Genomic DNA, 14882 nt, shown 5'->3' with positions numbered 1-14882 from the left:
TATTCAAGCATATAGCTAGTGATGAGCTGTCACTTCCATCCATTTCATTTCATTAATGACATTTAACTATAACTATAAAGAACGAGAGACAAAGACTTTGACTCCAGCCATTATAAGAACAACCACTGAGGTGAAAAATAACTTATTCAAGAGCACAAGGAATAGGCTTTTTGCACGCAATTTGTATCTAAATTTCATTCACTATGTTATCTTCTTTATTACAATTCTAACAATGACAGCAAGTTCAATCAATAGTAAAAAAGACTTGGCCTGACTTTGAGGAATGGGAGATTTGAAGTAAACAAAAAATCTTTGTCAAGCATTCAGGTGGGTGGGACACATCTAAACCACTATGTCATGCATATGGTTATCTCTCACCTCCATCAATTTCATTTCATTATTTCATTCAGAAAATTCAAAATTGGCATTTAAATTTAGAGAATGAAAGACTGAGACCTTTACTCAAAAGAAAACTGATCCGAAAGACTTTTCAATGCTCAACTGAACCCTAAAGACTAACCCACACTATATATAAATAGTAAGGCATGGCCCATACAATATACGTATACCACACAAACAATAATCATGACATCTTTAGCTTCCGCTAAACTATGCTTCATGCCTTATTGCCTTGTCATCTTGTTTGTTTCATCACCAAATTGGGTTGCTTTTCCTTCTGCTACTTCTACTTCTCATACTGAAGCAAAGGCTCTTCTCAAATGGAAAGCCAGCTTATTTCTAAATCAAGCCCTCAATAACATCACCTGGTACGACCCTCCCACTCATAATATTAATGCCACCAATTCTTCCAGCACCAATCCAAAACCAAGAAGAAGCCCATGCACTTGGACTGGTGTTTCATGCAATGCAGCCGGAAGTGTCAGCAAGCTAAACCTTTCCACTTGTGGTATTCAAGGTACGCTATATGAGTTTTCATTCTTGTCCTTCCCTAATCTTGAATATCTTAACCTCAGCTTCAACAAACTCTTTGATGCCATCCCACCTCAAATCCATTACCTCTCCAAACTCCACCATCTTGATCTCTCCAAAAATCAGTTTTTCGGGAGAATCCCACTAGAAATCTGTCTCCTGAGAAATCTTACCTATCTCTATCTCTACGGTAATAAACTTTCTGGTTTGATTCCTAAGGAGATAGGAAACTTGAAATCTCTTGTAGATCTAGAGTTGTCCCACAACAATTTAAGTGGTCTCATTCCTCCAAATATTGGCAACTTAATAAACCTAAACACTTTGTACTTGCATTCCAATCAACTTTCTGGTTTGATTCCTAAGGAGATAGGGAACTTGAAATCTCTTGTAAATCTAGCATTGTCCGACAACAATTTAACTGGTCCCATTCCTCCAAATATTGGCAACTTAATAAACCTAAACACTTTGTACTTGTATTCCAATCAACTTTCTGGCTTGATTCCTAAGGAGATAGGAAACTTGAAATCTCTTGTAAATCTATCGTTGTACGACAACAATTTAAGTGGTCTCATTCCTCCAAATATTGGCAACTTAATAAACCTAAACACTTTGTACTTGTATTCCAATCAACTTTCTGGCTTGATTCCTAAGGAGATAGGAAACTTGAAATCTCTTGTAAATCTAGCATTGTCCGACAACAATTTAAGTGGTCTCATTCCTCCAAATATTGGTAACTTAATAAATCTAAACACTTTGTACTTGCATTCCAATCAACTTTCTGGTTTGATTCCTAAGGAGATAGGAAGCTTGAAATATCTTGTAGATCTATGGTTGTTCGAAAATAATTTAAGTGGTCTCATTCCTCCAAATATTGGTAACTTAATAAAGCTAACCACTTTGTACTTGCCTGACAATCAACTTTCTGGTTTGATTCCTAAGGAGATAGGAAACTTGAAATCTCTTGTAGATCTAGAGTTGTCCCACAACAATTTAAGTGGTCTCATTCCTCCAAATATTGGTAACTTAATAAACCTAAACACTTTGTACTTGCATTCCAATCAACTTTCTGGTTTGATTCCTAAGGAGATAGGAAACTTGAAATCTCTTGTAGATCTAAGGTTGTTCGAAAACAATTTAAGTGGTCTCATTCCTCCAAATATTGGTAACTTAATAAACCTAACCACTTTGTACTTGGATGACAATCAACTTTCTGGTTTGATTCCCAAGGAGATAGGAAACTTGAAATCTCTTGTAGATCTAGAGTTGTCCCACAACAATTTAACTGGTCCCATTCCTCCAAATATTGGTAACTTAATAAACCTAAACACTTTGTACTTGGGCAAAAATCAACTTTCTGGTTTGATTCCTAAGGAGATAGGAAACTTGAAATCTCTTGTAGAACTTGATTTGGAGGAGAATCAACTCAACGATTCAATTCCAGCCTCTTTTGCCAACTTGAGCAACTTGGAGATCTTATTCCTACGCGATAACCAACTTTCCGGCTCCATTCCCCAAGAGTTAGGGAACCTCAAGAATTTGACTCTATTGCACTTGGATACAAACCAATTGTCTGGTTATTTGCCCCCAAATATCTGCCAAGGTGGAAAACTCACAAACTTGTCAGTAAACACAAACTATTTGGCTGGTTCAATCCCCAAAAGCTTGAAAAATTGCTCGGGCTTAGTGAGAGTCCATCTTAACCAAAACCAATTGACGGGCAATATATCTGAAGACTTCGGTGTTTATCCGAATCTTGATTTTATGAATATAAGCCACAACAACTTGTATGGAGAAATCTCACACAACTGGGGACAATGCCCAAAGCTGAAAACCCTACTAATGGCAGGAAACAACCTTACGGGTAGTATACCACCTGAGATAGGCAACGCAACCCAAATTCATGTGCTGGACCTTTCTTCAAATCATTTAGTTGGGTTGATCCCAAAAGAATTCAGGAAGTTGTCTTTATTGGTGAAGTTGATGTTGAATGGAAATCAACTTTCGGGTCGTATATTGTCGGAATTCGGATCATTGAATGATCTTGAATATCTTGACTTGTCAACAAATAAATTCAGTGACTCAATTCCGGGCATTCTAGGTGACATGCTCAAATTATACCATTTGAATTTGAGCAACAACAAGTTATCTCAAGCAATTCCTTTACAGTTGGAGAAGTTAGTTCAATTGAACGAACTGGATTTAAGTCATAATTCACTTGGAGGCAGTATACCATCAGCAATGAGCAATATGAAGAGTTTGGTGACGCTCAGTCTTTCCCACAACAATCTTTCGGGTTCCATACCATCAAGTTTTGAAGACCTGGGTGGCTTGTCGTACGTTGACATATCCTACAATCACTTAGAAGGTCCCCTTCCCAACATCAGTGCATTTCGAGAAGCTCCACTAGAAAGATTGAAAGGTAACAAAGGATTGTGTGGGAAAGTTGGAGCTCTGCTACCACCCTGCAATGCACTTGGCTCAAAAAAGGACCAAAGGGTCATATTCTCCGTTCTAGCTGTATTTGTACTTCTATTCGCTCTTTTTACAATTGTCTTTGTAATAGTGCAAAGAAAGAAGAACCATCAAGATACTAAACAAAACCACATGCATGGAGAAATTTCCTTTTCGGTTTTAAATTTTGATGGAAAATCAATGTATGAGGAAATCATAAGGGCAACAGAAGATTTTGATTCCACATATTGCATTGGGAAGGGAGGACATGGAAGCGTCTACAGAGTGAATTTGTCATCTGGAGAGGTAGTGGCCGTGAAGAAACTCCATCTGCTATGGGATGGCGAGACAGAATTTCAGAAGGAGTTCTTGAATGAAGTAAGGGCACTTAGTGAGATAAGACATCGGAATATTGTGAAGCTCTATGGTTTCTGCGCACATAAACAACACTCGTTTTTGGTGTATGAGTATCTTGAAAGAGGTAGCTTGGCTGCAATGTTGAGCAAAGATGAAGAAATTAAAGAGTTGGAGTGGAGTAAAAGGGTGAATATTGTTAAAGGCTTAGCTCATGCCTTGTCTTACATGCACCATGATTGCTTGCCACCGATTGTACATCGTGACATCTCAAGCAAGAATATTTTATTGGATTCTGAATATAAGGCATGTGTTTCAGACTTTGGCACTGCTAAGTTTTTAAATCCAGACTCAACTAATTGGACTACCGCTGCAGGCACATATGGCTACATGGCACCAGGTAATATTGTGATTCCTTGCTCTCTGTATTTAGCACTTTTAAGCTTTTGCTTTTAGACCAATGCTTCATTTTCATCATTAGGAGCGATTAACATAAACACATTTTCACTTCTTTGATTTAGAAAATATACTAATAAACACATTTTCACTTCTCTTAAACTATAAACTAATAAGTTGATTTATGCATGATACAGTTTCGTTAAAATTCCCTTGAATAGTTATGTCTATAAACTAATAATGCCACTTCTCTATGGTTTTCTATGAGCAGAGCTTGCTTACACAATGGAAGTGAATGAGAATTGCGATGTTTATAGCTTTGGTATGGTCACATTGGAAATAATTATGGGAAAGCATCCTAGAGATCTTTTCTCATCTTTCTCATCAGTCTCTTCATCCTCCTCCTCCTCATCATCATTTGCATCACCAGCCCATCAAATAGAAATTGCGGATGTTTTGGACCAACGCATTTCCCCTCCTATGCATCAACTTGCAAGCGAAGTGGTCTCTCTTGTGAAGATAGCATTTTCATGCTTGAATTGTAGCCCGAAATCTCGTCCAACAATGAAACAAGTTTCTCATTTCCTCTCAACTGAGATGCTGCATTTGTCGAAGCCGATACATATGATGACATGTGGTGAATTGTTTGCTCTTGATCCTTTGGCTACTTGATCAGAATGTGCTTCTTTTTTATGCAGATCTCACTTTGCCTGTGTCTTTTGTTTAGAAAGATTATCCATAGATGTTTCCTTGTAATTTATTTCATGCACATGTGTGCTATGCTATGACTTTATTTAGGATGCTTTACAATTTGTTTATCCTTAAAATAAAATACTTATTGGAGAATTTTCCGTACAGTTTGTTTATCCTTGTAAGGAAAAACAAAATGAAATAAAACAAAGGTTTTATTTAGGGATCTTGAGCCTGTGCATTTAGTATCAGTGCATTTACACGCATTTAATAAAATATAAAACATTAGATTAATTTAATGAGTTTTAATGAGTCCATGTCAGAATAATTGTATTATACTAAACCTCACAACTGCCGCACCTTATTATATGTATTTGATAACATTGAAATAAAAAATAAAAATTTAAATCAAGCAGCAACCACCTCTCTCCCCAACCCAGCCCCCACACTGCCAGCCAATTGCCAACCCTCACTCTCTTTTCCACTCACACACACACGTAGGTCGACTTGGTTTAATTTGCAAGTTAAATTGTAGTAATTGTGCGAATTATTTTTCCTTTATTTGCAGATTTGTTAATATAACCATGTATAGCGAGAGAGAGAGAGAGAGAGAGAGAGAGAGAGAGAGAGAGAGAGGAGGGGGGAAGGGGATAAGGGGCTGGGTGGAAGAGTTGATGCTTGTTGAGATATTTTTTATTTTTGTTATTGTTATGATATATATTTTAATATTTTATTTCAATTTTTTTTTTTTTAAGTATTAGTTACACAGATAAGGTGTAAAGAGATGCTATAATGTGGATTGATTAATATGCATTAGATTAATTTATGGTTAACGTTCATTTAAATGGGTGTAAATGCACCGATGCTAAATACAGAGACTCAGGATCCTTTGTGTAATAATTTTATATACTCCGTGTAAACCGCCCCAAAATCAATAATAAACAATTAAATTGTGAAAATTAAATGACCAAGACCAATATAACAGGTGGCACCGTGCACCAAAACTAGGGGTTCCAATGAAATATTCAATTTTTGTGTAAAACAAAGTGTGCTGATCTTTTTTGGGTGCCATTGTGTATCCTGCAAGAATTCTTGAGTAAGAAAATCAGGGATTGAATTCTCACTTTCTCTCACATATTCAATATAGAAAATCAGGGATTGAATTCTCACTTTCTCTCACATATTCAATATCAAAATCAAATATACTTAAAATGCTTTGCCATCGTGCAAAAATCTATTTAGATGCAATGTTTTGAACATATTTTTCTAAAACATGTTTTGCAGATTTACTGTCAACTCGTATTGAAAACTTTTGATTAAGCAAATCATCTTGAAATTTACTAATACATAATACAATAGCTAATATTTCTTTTTTAATAGTACTATAATTATATTGTGACTGGGTCCAAATACCGGAATGAAATCGAACAATCTGTTCTGGAGAATTTGGACAGGCTCTTTGTTTGAGGATACCACCATAACCTATGTCAGAGGCATCAGTTTCAACTATCTTAAAGGAATCAACTAAAGGAATACCAAGACAGGGAAGTGTCTTGACATGGGCTTTGATTTGTTTGACGACTTCAGTATGGATGGTTGACCATGGGGGAGGATTACTCTGCAATCTATCAAACAAGGGCTTACATTGCTTTCTCAGATTTTTGTAAAAGTCAGAAACATAATTTAGAGATCCTAGAAACCTCTGGAGTTGACTTTTATCAAGAATTTGATCAGGAAATTTATCAGCAAACTGAATGACTCGATCAATTGGGGAGATTTGTGACTGGCAGATATTGAAACCAAGAAATCTGATGTTGGTTTGGAATAACTTGATTTTCTTGGCAGAAACAACTAGACCATTCTGTTTGACAATTTGAAGGAATTTGTGTAAATGTTTCCAATGCTATTCTATTGACTCAGAAAAGAAGAGAACATCATCAATATAGACAATTGAGAAATGACTGTAAGGATTAAAAATTTCATTCATAATATTTTGGAATTCACTAAGGGCATTTTTCAAACCAAATGGCATTACATTCCATTCATAATGGCCGAAAGGGGTGACGAATGCAGTCTTATATCTATCTAACTCATCTATTTGGATTTGCCATAAATCACTCTTCATATCAAATTTGGAGTAAACAACTGCTTTTTCTAATCTATTAATTAGGTCTTTCTTATTAGGTATGGGATACCTAATCCATTCTAAAACTGAATTAAGTGCCTTATAATTGATGACTAATCTTGGGACTCCTCTTTCTAACTCAGAATTCTTCTGGACATAGAAAGCGGGACATGACCAAGGGGACTTACTTTTGCGAATTATTTTCTTCTAAAGTAACTCATTAATTTCGTTTTTACAAAACTCCATTATTTCTTGACTCATCTGGATTGGCCTAGCTTTAGTAGGAATGTTTTTCTCACTAAAGGTTTTGATATAGGGAAGACAAACAACATGCTGTTTTCTATACCAAAAAGCATTAGGCAACTCAGAGCAAATCTCATTTTTTAGCTTATTTTCAAACTGCTGAATTTGCAATTGTAAAGATTTATCACTAAGCTGCTATTCAACTCTTTTGAATTTAATTTCTTCTTTAAGAAAATTCAACTGGTTATTTTTCCTAATAATCTGTATTGATTTGGATACTGACTGTTTGTGCAAAGCTTTCAGGTTGTGCAACTCTGGTTTAGACAGAAACTCAAATTTAACCTTTTCGCCTAAATAGGTGGAAATGACACCATCATAGTCTACCTGGAAGGGATATAATAAGGCAATAAAAGGTAATCCTAAAATGACTTTGTCAGTGATATTCTTGACCAAGACAAATTAGGTTTTAAAGCAAATTTTATTTTGGCATACATGGGCTTTTGGTAACTCAAAATTTAATTGGAGTGATTTTCCTGAAGCAGTGCTTAAGGATTCTCTGGACTTTTGGTAAAACTTAGTAGGGATCAGACCTTCCTGAATACAGTTAAGATCAGCTCATGAGTCAAATAGGGCAACTGTGTTGAATTCAAAGTGTTGGACAAATATTGTTACTTTAGAATACAATTTCCTAAAGTTAACTTGTTTGATTAAATTTACGACTTATTGATTATCAGAAGGTTCATCATCAGAGTTGTGAGGACTTTCTGACTGGCTTTTGGACTCAGAATACTCTTTTTCCATAAGACGGACTAAATCTTGCTTGATTGCATAATTTTCATTTTGTAATTTATGACTTATCTGTTTTAATTCAACTATTTCTTTTTTAACCATTTTGACTTCCAATTGCAGATCTTGTAAGGTAATTTCTTTCTTTTTAGCAAATTTTTCTAAAGTGGTATTCAAACTAATTGGTGGGAGCAGATGACTTGGCTTTCTTGGTGATGACTTTTCTTAACTTCTTCAAATATTGATTTCAATTCAGGATTCTCAACTTTGCTTATTAAATCTATTAATAATTCTTCCTGTTCTTCTTGTTTAGTAAGAACAGAAATGGATTTTAACCTATTACAACATTTATCTTTGCAACCAATTTGGATATTAGGTGAGCTTAACTGTGAATCTGAAGTAGTGATTGACTTCAGTAGCCACTATGGTTTCATTATTGCTTGTTTCAAAGTCTCGCAACTCTAAAATCTTTATCAACTTTTCTTTTTCTTCATCTGTAATTTTCAACTGTTTAATAGTATCCTTTACTTTGCATTCAGATGCATAATGACCAAACTTTTGACATTTAAAACATTTGACTTTGGTTTTATCATTATTTCTCTTGGAATAATTATTCTTTTGACTTCTTGGGGTTTTCGACCAATATTTCTTGGGGGAAAATTTCTTTTTTCTATAGAACTCATGATTATTATCATTATGTCGGGAGAAATGTTTTCTACGTGAATAATGACGATGTTTTCGAATGTGACTAGGATAACTAGGCTTATTTTTCCTGGAAGGAGGGATGCCGGCAAGACCATATTGTTCACAGAAATTGATTTCCTATCGGACTGTATTTGTCTACCAATTTTAAAATCAATACATATTCTCATGTCAACTTGGTTGATTGTACTTATGATGTTTCCATATGTTAAGCTATCCCAATCTATATGGCCTTGTTCATTACTCAGGGTTGTGCGTATTTTGTGGGCAAACAAATTTGGAAGACCATTAACAAACTTTTCTTTCCAGAAAGGTTGATTACTATCATCCCTAAGCATGACTCTGGAGATGAAGACATCTTTGTACCATCTGAAATCAGACAATTTAGGACATTTAAGGTTACTAAGCTGGTCATGGATCCTGGCAGTAGTATTACTAGGGATTCCAATGAAATGTTCAATTATTGTGTAAAACAAAGTGTTGACTCCATCTTCTATACCTTGACCTATTTATTCGTCAAATATAGGGAGACCATCTTCATTAAGTTTTACAGCATGAATGATCAGATTCTTGGACTCAGGGGTTAAATGCTTATCCCACCAATACTTGAGAGTACCGAGTAAACCAGCGAACAGGGGTACAATCTCAAATTGTGTGAAACTGTGATTGGTGATGTAACTGTTGGCAACCATAAACATATGTTGTAGCTTATTAAAGATTTCTTGCTTAGACAGACCATCAATATTCCATTCATACAATTTATCAGAAGAAATTGAAAACTGAGTTTGGAAGTTTCTTTCTTCAAACTGGATATCTGGAGGAGTTGGTCTAGGGTACCAATTTTTGGTTAAACTAGTGGGGCTTATGTGTCTATCTAATCTTTTGATTTTGGGTTCAACTTCGACTTCCAGATTTTTGAAAGCATTTTCTATCTTTGAAATATTACTAGTTTCAGATTCTGTTGTCTCAGGTTTAGACTCAGAGGGGTTCGTGATTGCAAAAGAATCTAGTGTTTTAAGACCAGATTTTTCAGCTTTACTTGGGGTCAACTGTTCTAACATTTCTTCAATTTTCTTTATGGTGGGTTTAATCTTAAGCGTGGGGCTTGACTTAAGATCCTAGAACTGAACTATTGGTTTTTCAATTTTTGGTTTAAACTTAGTTTCTGGGGGACTTATCTTGTCAATCTTAGTTTCGATTGTATCCAGTTGTTTCCCTATGACAATTAGACTCTGATTGGTGTAATTATTTTGCTCAATTAGTCTTCTATTAGTGTCATTGCTTTCAAAGGCTTTGAAGGGGCTAGCAGGCATTGGTGTATTCTTGTGATTGATGATTATGGTGTCAACTGGGGGATGACTAGCTTCAACTTCTGACTTGTCTATCATTTTCCATTTTTCTTTAGTTAGAGTTTTTAACTCATTAGACATGTAACAGCTTTCAATAAAATCAAGGTAGAAAATTTCAACTTTGGCTGACCGCATATAATCTTTCCATTTATTAAAGATTTTTTGGCGGCTTTCACTATTAGGGTAAGCTTGGTGATAACTATTTCTCCTGTGCTGATTTTTTAGGGCCTTGAGATGATGATTTAAGCGTTTCCAATTAATCTCAAATTTTTTATTAAGAGTTCTAAGTTGATTATCGATTGCTGCAAAATTTTCAACTAAGAAGTCAGATTGTGTAGGTGACTTAGGGGAATCGAACTTGTCATCTTGGATTGGTACCTTGCCATAACAAGGTTGGTTTACCTGAGAGGATTTTCTCAGGGACTCAAGCTTGAAATCAATCATGGCCTTTTCTAACTCTAGGTCTCGTTCTAGAGTGGAGGCGAGGCTGCAAAGGCGCCTAGCAGAGCATGGCTTTGAGATTGACGGGGTTGGCAACTGCTGTAACTGGACATTAGATTTTTTTAGGGCTGATTTTCAAATCTAATTTTGACTGTACCATCTAAATATTGTTGGATATAATCTAAATTATTTAGACTACTGCTGTATTGGCTGGTTGGCTTTCGGTGACTAAGGTCCAATCTTTTGGAAGGGCAACTTCTGACCACTTAATGGTTTGAGGAACTTGGATATGGGCATCTGCTGTATGACTTTGGATTAAAACAGTTTGGTCTTTTGGGCTTTTATTAAGAGCTTGGAAGTTCATATTAGTGCCTGTAACTTTGTAATAAATTCTGTAAACCAAGGCTAAAGGTTGGGTTCCTGAGAGGACATTATAACCTTCAATCTTAATGTTCAGAGTTAAAGTTCTTAGTATATGAGGATTACTAAGACTTACAGTGAAATCTGGATAACAGTCAAAATGTACTAGGCCATTACATAAATTGGACTCAATTACTCCTAAGGTGCTGTCACTAAATTCAGTAAATCTAGCTTCACGCAAACAAAGAAGAATAGAAGCCTTTAATCTTAATCTGGTTAGGGGCTTAACTGCAACAGAACTAAACCAATATGCAGAAAGTTATTACCATCATTTTTATGTTTCTTAATTGATTCAAGATTAAGCAACTGACAGGTTTCATGTTCTTTACTCAAAGCATACACTTGTTCAACTGTTTTAACATGAGTTGTGCTACTAAAACTAGAAGGCAACCAATGTTTCTTATATATTTTTTGACTCGGGACTTTAGGTATATTCCAATCTCTAAAGTCTAATTGTTCTTTACTCTGGAATCGTATTCAAATTGTTCTTCATTAACTATCTCTGGGAGCTGGCTTATCTGGTTTTAGAATTGCTCGAACTACAAGAATTTGTTATAAATAAGCGACTCATGACTACTCAAGTGTTTGGATTTGACTTTCGAGGAAGAAGATAAGCAGGGGCTTCTTAAATGACCATTTACCACAAGAAACTTATTCACCTCTCTTAATTTTCTGTCTCTCCCACTTACGCTCAGAGCCCTCTAAGTGAGGACTTCTTGTTTGGAAAAGGACTCACGGGTCAGACCTTAAGAAAGATGAACAAATAACTTAGAGAATAATAGGGAAGAAAAAGAAGATCTTGAAGAACCTCTACTCAGAAGCTTAAACCAGCCACTTGGGCGAGGATGAGTAGTAGACTTAGACAAAGACCGTAACTCTTACGGCTCTGATACCAACAAGACAAGAGGAAGAGGAAGAGGATAGTAATGAAGAAATTGAAACATGTAATGCAACAAATAATGCAAATAAAATAATGCTTATATGAAATTACTCAAAATAGAGATAACTGAAAATAACAACTTTATTTATACTCACAAAGGTTTCAAACAGCAACTGAAATCTCTTCGGATACAAGAACACTCAGTGTTTACAAAGATGATTTCTCCAAATTGTTTAGAGAGAATGTTTTAAAAAACTGAAATGTAAATTGTTGTCCCTTTACAACTGAGGCCATGGTCTGCTTAAATAGAAAGAACAACTATGGTTAAGTAACTATAGTAACCAAAAGCAACTATGGTTATGTCTACTGTAGAGGCACGGGAAAGAAAACCAATTCAACTTTCAATTGTGTCTTTTTCTTTTATGCTTTTACTCAGGCAACTTTTGCTTTTACTCTGGATGAAGTGTTAGGGAATAATGACTGGAAAGGCACGAGAAAGCAAGTGGCTGCTTTGAAGATGCTTCAATCATATTCTCCGAGGCAATTATTATGTCTGCAACTAGGAGCCTAATCAGAATTCAAATCATAGGCATCATAGGGGTTCTGGTTGTCTTCATACCAAGACTTAGGCTTAACAGGGCTGCATGGGCTGGCAACTAGACGATGAAGGAGAGTCATTTTCAATGTCCTCATCATAATCCATTTGAGAGGATTGAATTATCAACTGGCGAGCAATTTCCTGGAGTTCGGACTTCGATTTTCCTTCAACTGAAAGAGAAGATCGGGTTGAACCAGTGAGGGAGGCTGGATGCGGAATAGGATCATGGGGCAAATCATTGTAAACATATTTGGCAATTCTGTCAACTTCGAATTTGTCCCACCATTTAACAGAGAATTGGCGGGCAAAAACTCTGGTGTCTTTGGCTACTTTGTAGGACCATTTGAGGACCCAAGGAACTTTGTATTTAGCAACAAAAAGCAACTGTTTTGGAAAGAATAAATCAACTTTGGAGAACTTGGCTTTTTTAGTGAAATGACGAATTAGCTCATGGACTGAAACAGGCAGAATTTCATCAAGCTGGACCATGTTTTTCCCACCAATGAAGGAACCAGTAGGGAAAAGAACATTTGAACTTATTGTCAAAATTTATAAACCAGGAATGACTAAAGTCCTCAGATTGGTGGAGGAAAATAGAAAACCAGGCTTCAATATAATCAGAATAATTATATTGCAATTTTGATTGAAGGGTTTTTAACTCATAAGGGTGGCTACTGAAAGAATCTTGACTTATGACTTTGTGGATATAGAGGGAATGATAAAGGATAATGTCAGGCTGATCACGATCCTTTATCGGCTTAATTTCAACTGACTGAGTTTCAAGTAATATATCTCTATAATACTTGAGAGATTTGTATGGACTAGGTGGCATATAATGAAATCCCGGGGGAAAATAGTGTCTGGCTATGGCAACTGGATCAGAATTAATATCATAAACAGGCTCAACAACAAATAGGTGAATATTGCTTTTGGGCATATAGGGAGATGTCTTTTTTAAGGCAACTGAAGGACCATTTGAGAATCAAGCGAAAAGGATCATATGGAGATTAAGGTCATTTGTAGCGTTTTGGCCAATGGAACCTAGACTAGAGAATCTATTAGCAACGATATTGGTGTGGCAGAGATTGGAGTGCAACCAGGAAAAGGGCCAAGCTGTTTGGGTGTTTCTGGCTTATTTTGACTCATGGATGGGGGGAGGATTTGGAGCGACTGGGATGGCGGGGATGAGTAGCAGACTTAGACAATGACCAAGACCAATATAACAGTGGCACTGTGGCACTGGCACTTACACAATATATATATATATATATATATATTGTGTTTGGTAGCTATCCATATATAGTAATATAGTATGGCCCTTGCAATTATCGCCGCGTCAAATACTATATTTGTTCCTTTTGTAAAACGGTGATGCTTTCACTCTGCACCAAAGCTCTGTTTGTATCAGAAGAAAATAATGCATTTGGGATAATTTATCTAAAAAGGAAAAAAACAATGATAGTTACGTATAGATTTATAGCAGGTTTGAAAAGGACCTGATTTGGAGAAATTATACAATAATATGGTACTACCACATGGCACTGTCAAGTGGTAGTATGCATCAATTGCATAGCAACATGTGGCGTGGCTTTCTTTTAAGAGGGAGAATGTTAGCATCTAGATTTAATGGTAACACCATTAGTAACCAACTCTCTTTTTTGTTTTTATTTATTTATTTTAAGAAATAGAAAATAAACCCTAAGACATGATTACTTTTATCTAAATCTGCACCACCGTTCTAAATAAAAATAAAAATAAAACTTATGCACCACCGCTCTGAGAAGAAGGAAGAATGGTGCAGCCATAAAACTATGTTGTTATTTTCCGATTTCTGAGAAGAAGGAAGACTGGTGCAACATACCGTTCGATTTCTACAGGTTATTTATTGGGAGCTTCACTAATATACCCAAAATAGGGGCTGAAATTATAAAAAAATCCCATATGGAATGCACATTAGAAACACACCCAAAATTCATTTACTACATAAGAAATTAGTGTTGAAGTTCCTATAAATTACATGACTGCCATTGATCAACTTAAAAGAAGCCCAACAAAAAAAACTTAAATAGCTTTTAAAACAAGCCCAGCCCAATTTTATAAACAAACCCAAACAATTCATTACAAAAAAATGTCTTGAAAATTGTAGCTTTATTAACGTGTCATATTGATTAATGATTGTAATGTTCCACACTTTTATTGTCATGTTGATTAATGGCTGTAATGTTCCAAGTCTATGGTAATAACACTGTTATTTTACTATCATGTTGATTAATGACTGTAATGTTCCAGTCTAGGGTAATAACACTGCTAGTTTCCAATAACATCTTATTTTTAATGCATGTCTACCCATGTAATGTTCCAGTCTAGGATAATAACACTATTAGTTTCTATGATATCCTATTTCTAATTCATATTTACCCCTGTAATGTTCCAGTTTAAGGTAATAGCACTGCTAGTTTTCTATGACATCTTATTTCTAATGCATGTCTACCCATGTAATGTTCTAGTATAGAGTAA

General features: G+C 35.6%; 1 protein-coding gene across 1 annotated transcript; it reads left to right on the top strand.

The window, feature by feature from the left end:
* Window positions 1-577: 577 nt before the first annotated feature.
* LOC103328628 (uncharacterized) lies at window positions 578-5047 on the top strand. The gene is made up of 2 exons (XM_016793373.2): window positions 578-4135; window positions 4403-5047. Exons 1-2 carry the CDS (start codon window positions 586-588, stop codon window positions 4801-4803), a joined length of 3951 nt encoding a protein of 1316 aa, XP_016648859.2. The 5' UTR covers window positions 578-585; the 3' UTR covers window positions 4804-5047.
* The last annotated feature ends 9835 nt before the right edge of the window (window positions 5048-14882 follow it).

The sequence above is a fragment of the Prunus mume genome, linkage group LG4 (assembly GCF_029339155.1).
Source record: "Prunus mume cultivar Tortuosa linkage group LG4, ASM2933915v1, whole genome shotgun sequence".
Lineage (NCBI taxonomy): Eukaryota > Viridiplantae > Streptophyta > Magnoliopsida > Rosales > Rosaceae > Prunus > Prunus mume.
This window is presented reverse-complemented; position numbering and strand designations above follow the sequence as displayed.

What these genes read in the sequence shown, in the direction of transcription:
- LOC103328628 (XM_016793373.2), top strand. Translation starts at nt 586, where the DNA reads ATGACATCTTTAGCTTCCGCTAAACTATGCTTCATGCCTTATTGCCTT. An exon ending in ATATGGCTACATGGCACCAG is followed by an intron (nt 4,136 to 4,402) that starts GTAATATTGTGA and finishes TTCTATGAGCAG; the next exon opens with AGCTTGCTTACACAATGGAA.